This window comes from Electrona antarctica, assembly GCF_951216825.1.
Source record: "Electrona antarctica genome assembly, chromosome: 7".
Classification (NCBI taxonomy): Eukaryota; Metazoa; Chordata; class Actinopteri; order Myctophiformes; family Myctophidae; genus Electrona; species Electrona antarctica.
In genome coordinates this window covers 35,788,572-35,804,046 of record NC_136812.1, presented here as the reverse complement: position 1 = coordinate 35,804,046, position 15,475 = coordinate 35,788,572, and the positions used below count along the sequence as shown (strand labels likewise).

At 43.8% G+C, this 15,475-nt stretch overlaps 1 protein-coding gene across 4 annotated transcripts in view; it reads left to right on the top strand.

Moving 5' to 3' along the window:
- The window catches only part of herc2 (HECT and RLD domain containing E3 ubiquitin protein ligase 2), a 78,438-nt gene that overhangs the window by 6,961 nt on the left and 56,002 nt on the right, over positions 1 to 15,475 (top strand). For all 4 annotated transcript variants that reach the window (XM_079505775.1, XM_079505774.1, XM_079505773.1 and 1 more), the window contains exons 5-16: positions 3,062 to 3,284; positions 4,625 to 4,725; positions 7,009 to 7,150; positions 7,907 to 8,011; positions 8,713 to 8,884; positions 9,303 to 9,476; positions 9,721 to 9,738; positions 12,482 to 12,670; positions 12,770 to 12,921; positions 13,536 to 13,693; positions 14,100 to 14,213; positions 14,367 to 14,618. In XM_079505775.1, the coding sequence (XP_079361901.1) occupies positions 3,062 to 3,284; positions 4,625 to 4,725; positions 7,009 to 7,150; positions 7,907 to 8,011; positions 8,713 to 8,884; positions 9,303 to 9,476; positions 9,721 to 9,738; positions 12,482 to 12,670; positions 12,770 to 12,921; positions 13,536 to 13,693; positions 14,100 to 14,213; positions 14,367 to 14,618 (1,800 nt within the window). The remainder of the gene's footprint in view (positions 1 to 3,061; positions 3,285 to 4,624; positions 4,726 to 7,008; positions 7,151 to 7,906; positions 8,012 to 8,712; positions 8,885 to 9,302; positions 9,477 to 9,720; positions 9,739 to 12,481; positions 12,671 to 12,769; positions 12,922 to 13,535; positions 13,694 to 14,099; positions 14,214 to 14,366; positions 14,619 to 15,475) is intronic.

Below are 15,475 nucleotides of genomic sequence, written 5' to 3'. Positions count from 1 at the left end.
CAATTAGACTTTTGTTGAGACACCAGTTCAAACTGGTTAAGTCTGTCTGTGGGTTTAATAACCAATGAAAAGTATTAATAAGAGCTTATGACTACATAACTACATTGGATCCATTGTAGCACAGGTTCTTCTTTCCATTTCCCAAAAAGTAACGGTGTTGGACAATGGACATACTGTACAAGGTTTCCGCCCCGACAGTGAAGACATGCCCCTATGAATGTGTCAGTGACTCTGTGTTGGAGCTTTAGTTATTCTTTATGGAGCCGTGGGTAATGCATAATGAATAGCAAGACACTTTTCCCTGGCAGGAAAATGTATAGAGCTACGGGCAGCTGGCAGCAGAGTGCAGCTCACTGAACTTCAGGGCACATGGAGAGGGTTAGCCAGTCTGGCTTACATAAAGCTTAAGTGGATTCCATATCTGCTATTTTTTGCCTGTCTTGTCCTCCCTTGTAACGCTATCATATAAGGATGATAATATAGAATATTTTTTCTTTCTTATGCCTGATAAGGTTCACACTGGATTGGCTGTGAGTTGAAGGGTGATGGTGTGGGTAGAGGGTACTGTTCATCATGGCATAATAATTGCAGTGAGGCAAGCGGTAATGACCTTTAAGTGAGTTTTGATGACTTGCCCCTGAAAGGCAACTGCACTACTTGTGAGGCAAAGCCAATCATTTATATATTTTGTGTTATTTTATTTATCAATACGCCATATGCCCTTGTCTTTGCCCTTGTTTGTTTTCTCTGAGCACAAGAGGTTTTTATGCAGCAGTGCTGCTTGGCGTGTAATTCTTATAGTAATTGTCCGTGCCATTTCATTTTTGCATCCCAATTATTATAGTCTAAAGATCACAAAAAACACTAAAGTACAAGGTCTTAATTAAAACAATTGTGCATGCCTCCCATGCTTTTGGTGATACTGTATGCATGAATGAATGGTTTATTTCGGTCTTAAAACATGTACATGATATATTACAGCATTGCAGCAAACTTTACATAAGATGTTTGGACCGAAAAGGTGTAGGCTGAAGCCGTAGCTTATAGTGCCTACCCTTTTTAGCTTTTTTTATTTTTTTATTACTTTAATACAAGTAATAACGAAACGAACAACAACACTTTGACATTTGGTAGAATCATATGGTGGAGATAATGCATTATAAGAGGTTTATAATAATGTTTTATATTTTTCAACTATGTTATTTTAAAACAAAATCTTGAATTTATAGATTGAATTGCAACTTTTGTGGTCATTATCACAACTATTCCATATTTCTGTTGCCATGTAATGTGATGGACATCTTTTTTTTAATGTTGGTTCTTGCTGTTTTGATTTCAAACATCAGTATACCCCTCAGCTTGTAATGGTATCAGATCTATTTATTATTCTTATGGCTCCAGTCTCTTCTGTAATATAAAAATACGGTTTGTATTTGTTGTGTATGTGTTTCCCCATCTCCACACAGTAAGTGATGTGTGGAACTCTGAGTGAACAATATAACAAGTAGAGTGATTTCTGACTGAGGTTTTCCAGCTTAGTTCATCATCTATTATTACACCCAATAATTTATTTTCATTTACTCATTTACTTATTTTCAATTTCCATACCGTTTATTTTAAAGGTATATTCAGTGATTTCACTTAATTCAAATATCACTTATTTTTTCTTATTTTTTGGATAATCCTCCCTACTATAAAGTGTGCTGACCATATAAGGAGTTCCTCCCTGTCCCCAGTGAGCCCCTGGGGTCAAACAACCCTAGTTTCGGTTTGGGCTTTGGGTGGCAAAGCCTTCATCCAATCAGGATGAGAGGAGCCTTCCTCCAATCATGATCGAGTGGTGCGGGCCTTGGTGCACGTGCTGTTGGTCTGTTGTACTTCCCCCACTGTAGTGCGTGTGCATGGTCCGGGGCGGACCAGGTTTTTTTTCCAAATCACCAAAATCACTGAATGCTCCTTTAAGTGTGGCTTGATCGTTGATTTCTCTAGTACCAAATATTATGAATTTCATTTTATCTACATTCAATGATAACTTGTTATTGTCAAACCATCTTTTTATAATTCTCAATTCCCCTTCTACTGTACTCAGAACTTAAGCTTCTCCAAATTCTCGCCACAACAATACAAGTTTGTATCGTCAGCAAATAGGACATATTTTAACAAAGTTGACACTTTACAAATATCATTTATATATAACTAGAATTTTGCCTTTGCGGCGGCAATGTGAAGAAGGAAATTGCGGGATTTGACGGCCTCCACTTCATGTTTCAACTGTGTTTTTAAACCCATTAATGTGCCCTTCACATGTAGTAGCGGATAGGGTAAATAGTGTGTGTACTGTAGTGAGGCTGGTAATAGGAGCGTCCCCCCGCCTCATAGTCTCCGACTGTCAGACACAGCGGAGAGAAAAAGGAAGGGTTGGATAAAGTGTTTGTTCAGTGAAGACGTGCTGGTCTTCGCCGTGTCATAGGAAAGCACAGTAGTGTCACACACTTCTTACCTGAGCCGGCGAATCACAACCTAACTATCCCACACTGTGACTGCACACATGTGACATGCCGTTTGGGACTGTACTCTTTCGTTTGCGCTCGGTGTGATTCCATTCCAAATCGTGCGTGCGTGCGTGCGTGCACGCGCAAAGAGCGTGGATGTTAACACTGCCGTAACAGTACAGTAGGTACTTTTGGTACTTTTGAATTTAACAAGCGTCTTATAAATCACAGTTGTTTTTATATCCCTGTGCTGCAGAGTGCAGACATTATAATTTCACAGGACTGTGAGGCCTGTGGCATTACATAACGTGACTCTCTGAATGAAATTCTTGAGACTCTTGTAGGGCAGCAACAACATAAGCTACTCTATCACATCCGTCTGCAGCTGCCAGATCTCATGAAATTGTGTGTGTGTGCGTGTGCACGTAGGCGTGTGTGCGTGCGCAGATATGGGATTCAAATTCACCGGTTTTGATTGCATTGTTTATTCACATTTTATTATATTGTACTTTGTCGTGTGTGTGTGTGTGTGTGTGTGTGTGTGTGTGTGTGTGTGTGCGCGCATGTAGATGAGGTGGAGCTGAAGGAGTGTCTGATGGTGCTGCTTGACGACCAGCAGAAGCTGTCGGCCCAGATGGCCAAGAGCACGCTGTCGGCGCAGCGCCTGCGGCAGCGCCTGGTCATCCTGGAGCGTTACCTCATCTCCCTGAGCCACAGTATGATGGAGGAGAATTACAAGGTCCGCTGGAAGGGCCCGCCCAGCCCACCGCTGCCCACCGCTGACAATAAGAGGTGACGTTAAACCTGATTTTGTACTTTGCTGCGCGCCAATGTCAGGTGCCGAAAATCGCCAGTCTTACAAGCCCACAAGTTGTGAGCTTGTAGATTGCCTTAACTTCGCTGTGGAGGAAATGGGGTACCGCTGGAATGGCCTGCCCAGACCACAATAACAGGTGGCGTTACAGTAGCTCTGGTCCATAGCGTTAGAAACCGTCTTTGTTTTGGTGAATAGCGAAAGTGTATTTTTCTTTTTTTTTTTGAGTGGTGCAACCACTCCTATAGATAGACAGCTATGTGTGTCCCTGGGTCTGTTTGTCTGTCCAAGCACGAAAATAGCGTTTGTTCACCACCAAGTGTCACTGTTGCACAGCCTAACACACAGACACACACAGGCCAGGGAGGAGGGCTTGTACAGTACAGTACAGTACAGTACAGTACAGTACAGTACAGTACAGTACAGTACAGTACAGTACAGTACAGTACAGTACAGTACAGTACAGTACCACTTACTTCAGACGTGTCTGATTTTTACTAAAGACGAGAGACTGTGGCCGCTGCACTACCGTGGCTGTGAGGGGAAAGGATCAAAAGTACCATAGCGTTAAGGAGACCTCCTTCTAACGCTATGGACCAGAGCTAACGTTACCGTATTGTATGTAGACTCACATGTCCGTTTTTAAACCCTACATACTGTACATGGTTGACTGGGGGTCTCACAGGGCACTATCCTAGGCCTGCGAGTATTTCCCTCTACATCAAATGTGTTCATTGAAAATAGGCGATTTATATAGATCAGCTATTTTTGATGACCCGGAATAGAGACACTCAAGTTCAAGTGGTTAAACACCATCATCAATTCATCATTATTCATTATCCACTCAGTAGATGGAGAAACAGCTGCAACTCTGAATCAGTCACAGATAGATATCACATGAAGACAGAGGCATCAGTGTTCCCTACGGAATTCCGTATCAGAGCTGTGTCACAACAATAGCATCCGGTCTCTGCAACATGTACCGTGACTATTTTTTATTAGTGCTGAAGATTCTTGCTCAAATGTGAATATCAATTTTCCTCCACAAGAATTGAGATTAGGATTCTCATACAATTCTCATTACCCCTGGGCAGAACATTAATACATTCAAAATGTGGCACCTGGAGTCAACTACTGTGACAGACAACCCATTCCATTGTGTAAATATGTTAAGAAAGCATCAATATACTCATCCCTATAACTTTGTCAGATTTGTGATATTGAGGTACTGTACCTCAATACAATTTTTTTTTTGATGTGTGATTGTGTCCATATGGCCAGCCCTAATCCCGGTTGTGTTGTCCTTGTGTGCTTCCAGCCCTCGTCCAGTCAGTAAAGGGGTTGAAGGCCTGGCCAGAGTGGGCTCCAGGGCAGCGCTGTCCTTTGCCTTTGCTTTCCTGCGCAGAGCCTGGAGGTCAGGTGAGCACATTTCCAGAATACAGCCAGGAGTCTTGGTTCAGTGGGTTGTTGTGACACTCGTAGCCGATGACACTCCTTCTTAACACTCGGCTCACCATCTGTTTTGAGAGAGTTGTGTCACAACACTGTCACATGCTGTCCAGGGTAAACAACGCTGCACATTTGCGCAACACTTTCTCGTGTGGTGTCTGCTGGATGAGGGACTGGGTGACTTTTTGGGGAGGGGGTGGGGTGAGCGAGCCCTGGGTGTCAGTCAGCATGTCATTCATAAAGCCTCCCTGGAGACAACAAGGTCGGAGTCTCCTCCATGCACTGCTGAGGTTGTGTTACAGGCCTTGATTTGATAATCCACCCCCTGTATTGCTTAGGGGTGAGAGTGGACCCCGGCTCTGAAGAATGAGCCGTTGAACCAGACTACAGCAGAGTCTCCGGTCCACTGCAATAGGATACTTTCCCATTTATTGACAGAGAGATAACTGCTTACTTTTCACTGAGATGTCCAGGAGGTCAACAAAGTTCAGATGCTAAATTTGATCATTGTTGGGTCAAGGTTATGTGACATTTGCAGACCGTATAGTGCATGGAGCCTGGGTATGAATGTCCAGTTTCTGCCTTTTGTACGTGGATCCAAATGTGTTGTTTTACCTGTTTGGTAAGCCAGTAGAGATGCTTTGATTCATATGTACACTTGTACAGTATGCTGATGTGTTGCTGAGTGTATAGCCAGTCCATGGGGTCTGGGTGGGAACAAAGTGCCTGGCTGTCCACTGTAGGCTTCCTGTAACATGAGCAGCACACACACACACACGCACACGCACACACACAAACATACAGCTGAGCCGCAGGCCTTCGCCCCCCTGTCTGGCTACATTCCTGGAATGTACTGTAGAAATAACAGGGGCGTAGCAGAAAGCCACTCTCACTATGACTTGTCTGGAGTTTTTCCACCTATCACCTGCTGAATGAACACATTTCTAGCTGATTATGTCGAATCCCACACCCCCTCTAACCGGCCCCAGTCTTTGCAGAATTATTCTCGCCTTGCAAGTCCAGAGTATTGTTGGACCCGCTATTTAGCCTGATTTACTGTACACTGGGTCGTATGCTTAGTTGTATACTAGGTTGCAAAATTGCATGCCGATGTTGTGTACCGAACAACAAAAACGAAAACGTCTACAATCTCAGAATGCTGCGCAGCGTGACTTGTGAGTTTGTAAGTCTGCTAGAAATCAAACCTTGGAATTCACTGAAGTTACCAAACCACAACTAATTATTCAAAGATGTATTCTTGAGGGATGGATGCAAGACTGCGCTTAGCAGTATGTTTGTCATGAATTAATTTCCTTTCCTCGCTGCAGTGCTGCAAGGTTAATTAAGGACAGGCTTCTGTCATTACACAGCCTGTTCCAAACATTGTTGAAACTGCTAATGCGACCAGCGACCACTGACACATGAGGTGTTCTGTAAAGAAAGGTTTCAAGCTTACATTTGAGATGGTACAGATTCATAATGAATGAATAACTGACACTTTTTTTGATTATACAGATTAATAATAAGGAATGCAAGGATAGCATTTTGAATTGACAATATTTTGTAACACGGATGCTTCACAGCATAAACATTGGCAATTTCATAAGTAAATTTCAATTTCCAGTTCACACAATGAGGAAGGTCATCCTGCCCGAAATGTTCTTGGCCAGGTTTCGCAAAGCGATTTCAGGTCGTGCGTAGCTTACGCAGGTGTGTAAGAGCCTCCTAAGGTACTGTGTAGTAGCAAACCCATTTCCCGAAAGCCTTCTGAGTTTACGATCTTATGCAGTATCTTCATTAGTAGCAGCTGGTTAAGTGCACACTGCACAGTGTTAAGTGCTACCTAACCTAACTGGCTTCAGGAAACATTCCTTAAGTTGGTTAAAACCGTTTCCCAAAAGCCTTCTTAGCCTCAACATTCTATGTTGTTGCTTTCAAGCAGACCTCTCGCTGTATCTTCATATTTCAACCAATCAATGTTTTTTCATAAATGAGTGCCTTACTTCATCCTACAAGAGTGTCGCTCCAAAGTTGTGAAATGAGCAGATCTACAAGCTCATAACACGCCACGATGCGGATGAGATGTGTTATCTTGAAGATTGCCTATTTTAACAATTTAAAAATAATATAAAAAGGAACGGTTTTTGACATACAAGGTTTCCACCCAGTAATATAACCTGATAATCAGTAATTGATACACTGCTGATGTGCTATCTTTGCAGTGTGTTTGTCTAACATTTCTCCTCGTTCCAGGCGACGATGCAGATCTGTGCAGCGAGCTTCTCCAGGAGTCTCTGGATGCACTGCGTGCTCTACCAGAGGCCACGCTGTTCGATGAAGGAACTGTGTCCTCAGTGTGGCTCGAGGTTGTTGAGAGGGCAACCAAATTCCTCAGGTCGGCCAATATTCTGTGCTCTGTTCTGTGCTCTGTGCTGTTACAGGATCCTGTCTGCGACGCATTGCGCTTGTAGATTGTCATTCATTTAAGTCACAATTTAAGATGGTAAAAATAGCTAAATGTTCAGAAGCATTTTCCATAAAAAGCTTAATAGTCTTAAAGGTTAAAGCACCAATCTGTGATTTCTTCACCTGGTTGGTGGTATGTAGAACAGCAGGAACAATATTAGCTATAATATTACAAAAGCTATACGAAAACAAAACAATTTGACATATTGTGTTAATTGTTTAGGAAACAGCGCTAGTGTTTCCTAAACATCCGTTTCACAAATTGCACATTAAGACTTTTGATTGAAGAATGTATTAACAGATTGGAGAATTACAGTACATTTCAAGTACAACTCAATACAAAACTGTTAACTGTGTCAAGGGATTTGCATGTCTTAATGACTGTTGGTAGGGTGTTCCACATTTTGGTGGCATAGGAGCGAAATTAATTTAGTCCCTTGTTTGTGCCGAATCTGGGTTGCACATGTTTTGTTGAACTCCCTCTGGTGTTGTGGGTGTGGACTTCGTTGACATTAAGGAAGTATTTAGACAGGTACATGGGTATCTTGGTGGTGGTACTTGGGTAGACTTGGTGGTCATACAAACATTTTCGTGAGATTCTATTTAGCTTTTATCCATGTGTACTGTGTAGGTACTGTACAGCCTAACGTGTCATTTGCCGTGTTTTGTCTCTTGTGGGGTCCAGTGATGTGCATGGAAGTGCCAGTGTCAAAGGCAACATTCCCCTGCAGGACCAGCACCTGGCTCTGGCCATTCTGCTGGAGCTGGCCGTTCAGAGAGGCACACTCAGGTACGCAGATCTTTTAAATATCTTTAAATACGTTTTTGAAGGTCTTTTGGATGTTTTTTTAAGTGGTGCAACCACTTCCTTACGCAGCTGTGTGTCTGTGGGTAACTGGCTGGCTGGCTGTGTCCGTCCCTGGCTGTGTCCGATCACGAAAATAGCGTTTGGTTGGTTTTCACCAACAGGTGTCACTGTTGCGCAGCCTAACACACACACACACACACACACACACACACACACACACACACACACACACACACACACACACACACATTAACTGTATATATGATGATTTCAGGTGTGACAGTACAGTACAGTGACAGTACAGTACAGTAGAGGGACCCCCTGGGGACCCCTACACAGTAACTGTCATTTCTCAACCGTTTCGGACGTGGGGCGGCTCGCCGGAACAGGCCCGGCTCCCTGTGCGCGTTCCTGGGGGTCTGGATGTTCCGGGGACCCCCCGGCGACCCCCCCGGGGGCGCCCACACAGAGTTGCACCACTTACTTCACACGTGTGATTTTTTTCTGAAGAAAATCTAACCTTTTGAAATTATATATTTTGTAAAAGGAAATATAGGAAACTATTATTTACTCGATATTTACTCCTGAGTCAGCAACCTCTAAAAAAGGATGACCCATAAATGGGTCCCGAGAACCTGACTCTCTGTATTCACTGACTTTCTTTGGTTGTGTTCTAATTCCAGTCAGATCCTGTCAGCTGTCCTGCTCCTTCTGCGGCTGTGGGACAGCGGGACGAGAGAGATGGACAACGAGCGCTCCACCCAGGGAACCAGCGCTCCGCTGCTGCCCCTCCTGCAGCGCTTTCACAACATCCACAGCAGTAAGGAGGACCCGTCCCCCGAGGAGGAGATCGAGGTGAACCTTTATTCGCCTCTACTTTGCCCATTAAGACCTGAAGCCCATTCTAAAAATGTCTTCCAAATCCTTTACAGTTTTCCGTTTCCATGTCAGTGTTTTTTTGACTAAATGACTCTTTGATTTGGAAAATATGAACTATGTTAAAGTAATTCAATTTTAAGTAATTTAATTGGGTCACATATGCTACTTTAATAACTTGATAATGAGGTTTGGAATGCCCTCTTAAAGCCCTTGTATTAGTTGTTGTTTTAGTCCCATGGAGAGATTGAAACACGTGATCCTCTCCAGAGACACTGGCTCGGTTCTCGGTTCGGCTCTCGGGTATTCGGTTCCGGTTGGACCCGTGCTGCTCTCTACCTCACAGCCCCTCTGACTATTGTTGTTGCCTCCCCCTCCCCCCCCCCCCCCCCCCCAGATCCTCACAGCCCCTCTGACTCCCAACGAGAGTTTCCTGCGCTACTTGACCCTGCCCCAGGACAACGAGCTGGCCATCGACCTGCGGCAGACGGCCGTGGTGATCATGGCTCACCTGGACCGCCTGGCTGCTCCATGTAGCCCTCCACAGTGCAGCTCCCCTACCTCGCACAAGGTGCCAACACACAAAATACACCTGCACGTCTTTTATCAAGTCTTATGCTTAATTTGTACTCCTACGACATCATTACATCATGGTCATCAGTAGGCTGTTCCCTCACTTCCATGTTCCCTATTTGATAAAAATGATGGTTGTCTATGGATACAATAGCTTCACATACAATTCATATTTCTGTAGATTGTTAAATAGGAGCCTTATTGATACTAATTACTTTTTCTGTCTTTGTGCTTTATTGGAGGATCACGGCAGTATACAGGTAAATAAAAAATATACTCTTTGCTATCCTTAAGGTTGTCAATAGTTTTTAGTTATATTTTATTTTATGTTTTACTTGTCGAGTATCTTGAAAAGTGCTATGTAAGTCTGATGTTAGGTAGTGTAGTGTACACAGTGCCTGTTCTTTGGGACTTGACCAACAGGCAACTTCATAGTAGCCATTTTTAGAAGTCGCTGATCAGAGCACCTTTTTTGGACGAACAGAAGAATAGTTTCATAAGTATATTGAAATTTTATTTCTTTAGAGGATAGCTCCTTGAGTTGTATCAACTCGTTTTAGAGGGGTTCCTCGGGCACAACACAATGAATACAGTACATACAAGTAGACAAAACAATACATTAAACATGTCGACACAGCACAATACACTTACATCAACAAAACATAGATGCTCTCCAAACCACTCAAACACTACATCAAGACCAGAAACCACTGCACTGAAACACCTAACAAAATACTAATAATAGTGATACTAATAATGAAATAATAAAAATAAAATAAAAATAAAGATAAAAAGAATAATCAAGCATTAAAGTACACGCCTCTCTCCAAAAATCAAAAACAAGTACAAATGGGCTTCAGGTCTACAAGCAAAGAGGACTTGAAAATGTTAAATGATGTAATTGATCTCAAAGAAACAGACAAGTAAGTAAGTAACTTAAGTTCAGTTTTCACTGTAAAAAAACGTATATAATCGGGGCTGCACACAATTATTTTGTGCTAGTTCTCAAAGGAGCACCTGGACATGCAAGTTGGTGCGCAAAGCGCGCGGGGGGGGGGGGGGGGTGGGTTGGTACGGACGTTTCTACACTGCCACAATGTTATGCTGCCCACACAGCCAGATGAAAAGATGCTATAAGCTACAGAGACACAGACAGTGTGGTCGTTAAGCATCAGGAGGACGTTTGTTAGCAGCACTGAAACGTCCAACACAGATAAAATTAACTAGAAAGGTTGCAATTTAAAAAAATTGCAAAGTGTGGTTGCCAGTCAGTAGCTTACATATGCCCCTCCCACTAATATTGCCAGCCAATTACACTGTCACGTCACCCCTGTGAATAATTTCGCTTGCAAATTACAATGTCATCTCACCCCTGTGAAAATAACTTTTGAGTGGTGCAACCACTCCTATCTAGCTTTGTGTGTCCCTGGGTCTGTCCCTGGCTGGCTGGCTGGCTGGGTCTGTCCGAGCACGAAAAATAGCGTTTGGTTGGTTTTCACAATTAACTGTAGCCTATATATGATGATTTGAGGTGTTACAGTACAGTGAAGGTACAGTACAGTAGAGGGACCCCCTGGGGGACCCCCACACTGTAACTCTGTCATTTCTCGACCGTTTCGGACGCGGGCTGGCTCGCCGGAACCGGGCTGGCACCCTGGCCGCGTTCCTGTGGGTCTGGGACTTCTGGGGCCCCCCTGGGGACCCCCACACAGAGTTGCGCCACTAACTTCACACGGGTGAAGTTAGCGGAACAAGCGGTTACATTTTTCGCATTTGCGGCGCCCCTTATGGATGAAAATAGAATTAATTTTGGCTCTGGGTTGATTAAACCACCCACGACATCTGATTCAAATTTGGGATGGATTGGACATTCCGTTCGGGATTTTAGGCATTTTTTGTAAAATAGGCCCCTCCCACTAACTTCGGACGACGATTAAGGCCGAACGATACGGACAAAATTTTTTCAAAAAATCTGAAAAAAAATGTAAACGCGGTCCGATAGGTCCAGAGATCATGTGTACCGATTTCTGTGAGATTCGGACAGAATCTGTAGAATCCGAAAATTAAAGTGTGTTTTGAAGAAAATTCTAAATGGCGGAAAGTCTATCATGACGCAAATTTTGAATTTACGACATACGGTTCAAGAGTTATAAGCCAAAGCGTAAAGTGGGCTGTTATAGCGCCACCATGAGGCCGACCGATATAATTATAAGTTAATTAATTTTAGTAAGTATTACGAATTATCCCTCCAAGTTTTGTAACTATAGCTCTTACGGTCTCCGAGGAAAAAATACTTGAACGTGATTTTTCGCATTTTCCCATTCATGTCAATGGGGAAATTTAATTCACTAATAAATTCATATCAATTAAACTATACAATATTTCTCTTAGCAATGAGCAAGCACACCATTCCCGATTTTTTTGGTCAATTTGACATATGGGTCAAGTGCGTACAGTTAAAACTGTGGGAGGAGTAGCGTTTAAAAAAAAAGGTTACTCCAGTAAAAATAAAGTGTTACAATTACAATAGTCTGGTTGCCCTTTAGGGCAACCACACTAATTACTCACCTACTGCTGCAGGTTCCATGTTTAAGTAAAGTAATTCCAGTGTTGTTCAAGTGACAGATGCATGGTTTTCACATTGTAAATATGGTTGCGTGGTTTAGCGACTAGCACTATGACAGTGTCATACTAGCTTGTTTACAACTGAAACGGACTTCCTGTGCTCTGACTTCCTCTTCAAAATAAGAGTCACGTGTAAAGATTCTAACATCACATTTGAGTTCCTTTGGAATGCCTGTCAGATTTCTCTACATAACTGTCTCAGCTGTTGGGGCGCAAATGCGCCTCACATGCCTTTGATCTACCGTGCAGAAAACATCTTGACGACGCATGCGCACTGGCGCACCGGTTGTGTGCAGGCCTGTATATAATATACACATCAGCAGCAGTCAATGAGACACTCTGTGACTGTGTCCAACTGTCCATCTGCTTGCACTATAGGGAACCCTGCAGGAGGTGATAGCCTGGGGTCTGCTGGGTTGGAAGCTCTATGCCAACGTCAACGGCCCCATCCAGTGCAAGGGCCTGTCCAGCCTGGGAGTCAATCAGATCGTCTGCTCAGAGAAGGGATTTCTGATCTTGTCTAGCAGCGGTGCCGTTTACACCCAGAACTACAAGAGCACCACACTGGTATGAATTATTTTGTCATGCAAAGCTCACAAGCAAAGCTTACAAGCAACAATAGCTCAAAGGGAAATCCGCTCTGTCTCCGTGTTGGTGTCGTTGCAGTCTCCCATGCTAGTCCACGCTCTGAGCTCCAGAAAGACCATGAAGCTGGCTGCTCACCCCGACGGGCAGCACTACCTGGCCCTGTCAGCCAACGGGGAGGTGTTTTCCTGGGGCTGTGGAGACGGTGGCCGTCTTGGACACGGGGACACCACGTAAGAAACTATAGTCAATGGAACGAGAGACACCTGATGATACTGATGCTGATATTCAACACATGCATATTCAATAAAATACAGAAGTATGCTGGAAATGCGTATAGACTCCTCTCCTTTAAATGTTTCCCCCCATAAACTTCTCTTGAAAATTGGGTTTCGCCTGTTATTATAGCTTATGTGTGCACGTGGGTGTTTATTATTGTACAACTATAAATTATTTTATATAGTTGTATATTGTATAAAATATTTGAATATATAGAATATAAAAAATTATAAATTCGAATGGGATTATAGAGGGAAACTGACAGCCCGAGTATTTCGTAACCAAACTATTCATTTCATACACTGTAGTAGTGTAGTTAGTTGATACAACTTGATGCTTTTATTTTACTAATACAGTTTGCGTTGCTTTATCGTTGTGTGTTTACGTATGAAACAGTTTTGGCGAATTCATCACATGAAAAAAGTTCCCAGGTGTTAACGGTCTAATTAAGGACTGTTAACACCTGTAATGAATATAATCTCCTCCAAACCAGTAAATGCTACATGGAGAAAGGTTGATCAAAACAAGGAAGGAATGTAAGTCCATGACTATTGATTTCCAATCCCAGGTATCTGGAGGAGCCTGCCATGATCACAGCGTTCAACGGGAAGCAGGCGGGGAAGCAGGTGGTGCACATCGCCTGTGGCAGCACCTACAGCGCTGCCATCACGTCTGACGGGGAGCTCTACACCTGGGGAAGAGGGAACTACGGCCGCCTGGGCCACGGTGAGAACCGTATTTCAACTTTGTGTGTTTTTTTTCGCACATTAATGCATATTAATTAACTTCATCATACAAGAGTGTCACACAAGTAGTGAAAGTAGTCTATCTACAAGCTCACAAGGCGTCGCATCAAAATGCATCACAAGCTTATAGAGCTGCTATTTTCTTTTGCATTTTTGAAAACCTTTGAAAAAGTTCACCAGTCGAAAGTGGGTTTTTTTCTGGTCCCTGTGGGAGGGGAAATTGCTTCTTGCTCAGGGACAGTTCAACATGTAGATGGGGCGAGCTGGAGGTCCAACGTTGGACCTTCCCAGACTGCCTCTCTACCCAGCAAATGAAATCAACAAATCCCGAATGAGTCCACAACCGGGATGCTGACAGGGAATGTTGTCCTTGATTGTCTTCACAGGTTCCAGTGAGGACCAGACCACACCCATGCTGGTGACGGCACTGAAGGGACTGAAGGTCCTAGATGTGGCATGTGGCAGTGGCGATGCACAAACTCTCGCCGTGACGGAAAACGGTGAGCAGGAGAGAAAGGACTTACCGACTGGAGTCGGTCTAGGACGGTGGTTTTCAAAGTGGGGAACCACTGGTGGTCTATGGCTCAGATTGCAAAGTTTTAACAAGGTATTTGTTGTCTCTCAAACATTGTCCTCTCCCTGTGGGACTGCAGGTCAGGTGTGGTCGTGGGGTGACGGCGACTACGGTAAGCTGGGCCGCGGCGGCAGCGACGGCTGCAAGACACCCAAGCTGGTGGAGAAGCTGCAGGACCTGGACATCGTGAAGGTGTGCTGCGGCAGTCAGTTCTCGGTGGCGCTCGCCAAGGACGGCCAGGTTTACACTTGGGGAAAAGGGGACAACCAGCGCCTGGGCCACGGCACCGACGAGCACGTCCGCTATCCCAAGTTGCTCGACAGCTTGCAGGGTGAGTTGTTTACGACGGTGAACCCTCTAGTTTGTGTGAGCGCACGCTAATGCTCTCCAGAGCCATGCTCTTTGCAAATCTCTCTCTCTCTCTGTCTGTCTGTCTGTCTGTCTCTCTCTCTCTCTCTCTCTCTCTCTCTCTCTCTCTCTCTCTCTCTCTCTCTCTCTCTCTCTCTCGCTCTCTCTCTCTATTTATCTGATCCACTGCTGACATCAATTGTACAGACATCTTTTTGTTTTTACTCAGGCCAAACGTTTATGCTAATTGGTCAGGTTGGGTAGGGCTCAGGCTTCACCTCACTCTACACATCACTCTACAACAGCAGTGGTAGCACAGAAATGTGTGGGTATGAATTAATTGAGGAGAGAAAATGGGTAACAGACATCCAAAATTCCAGACGATATCTAGTCTCATATACTATATTGCCCAGTTAGAATATTAACCCTCTGCCTGTGGTTTAGCAACCTGTCTGCTCAGGGCCACATACTTCTACAAAGGCCTGTGAAGGCAGCAACAGAATTCATTGTTCAGAACTTCCCACCCTTTCAGAACATTTACATCACTCAATGTGAAAGGAAAGCTCTAAAAATCATTAAGGACTTATGCTCTGTTCTGTTTCGTAAACAAAAGAGAGAGAGGAAGAAAAAAAACACTCCCAGAGCATCAACTCAGGTTTCTGAACTGCTGATGTGCCAATTATGTACCGCACATTAAAGACAAGGCGGTGAGGGTGGATACAAATAGATTTAATTTATAAAAGTTAAAAGAAGCCATCTATTTTTATCCACCCTTTCCTCATTTTTAACTTTTTGAGTGCTCAGATCACCGCCTTGTCTTTAGTATTCCAGTCCCACTGA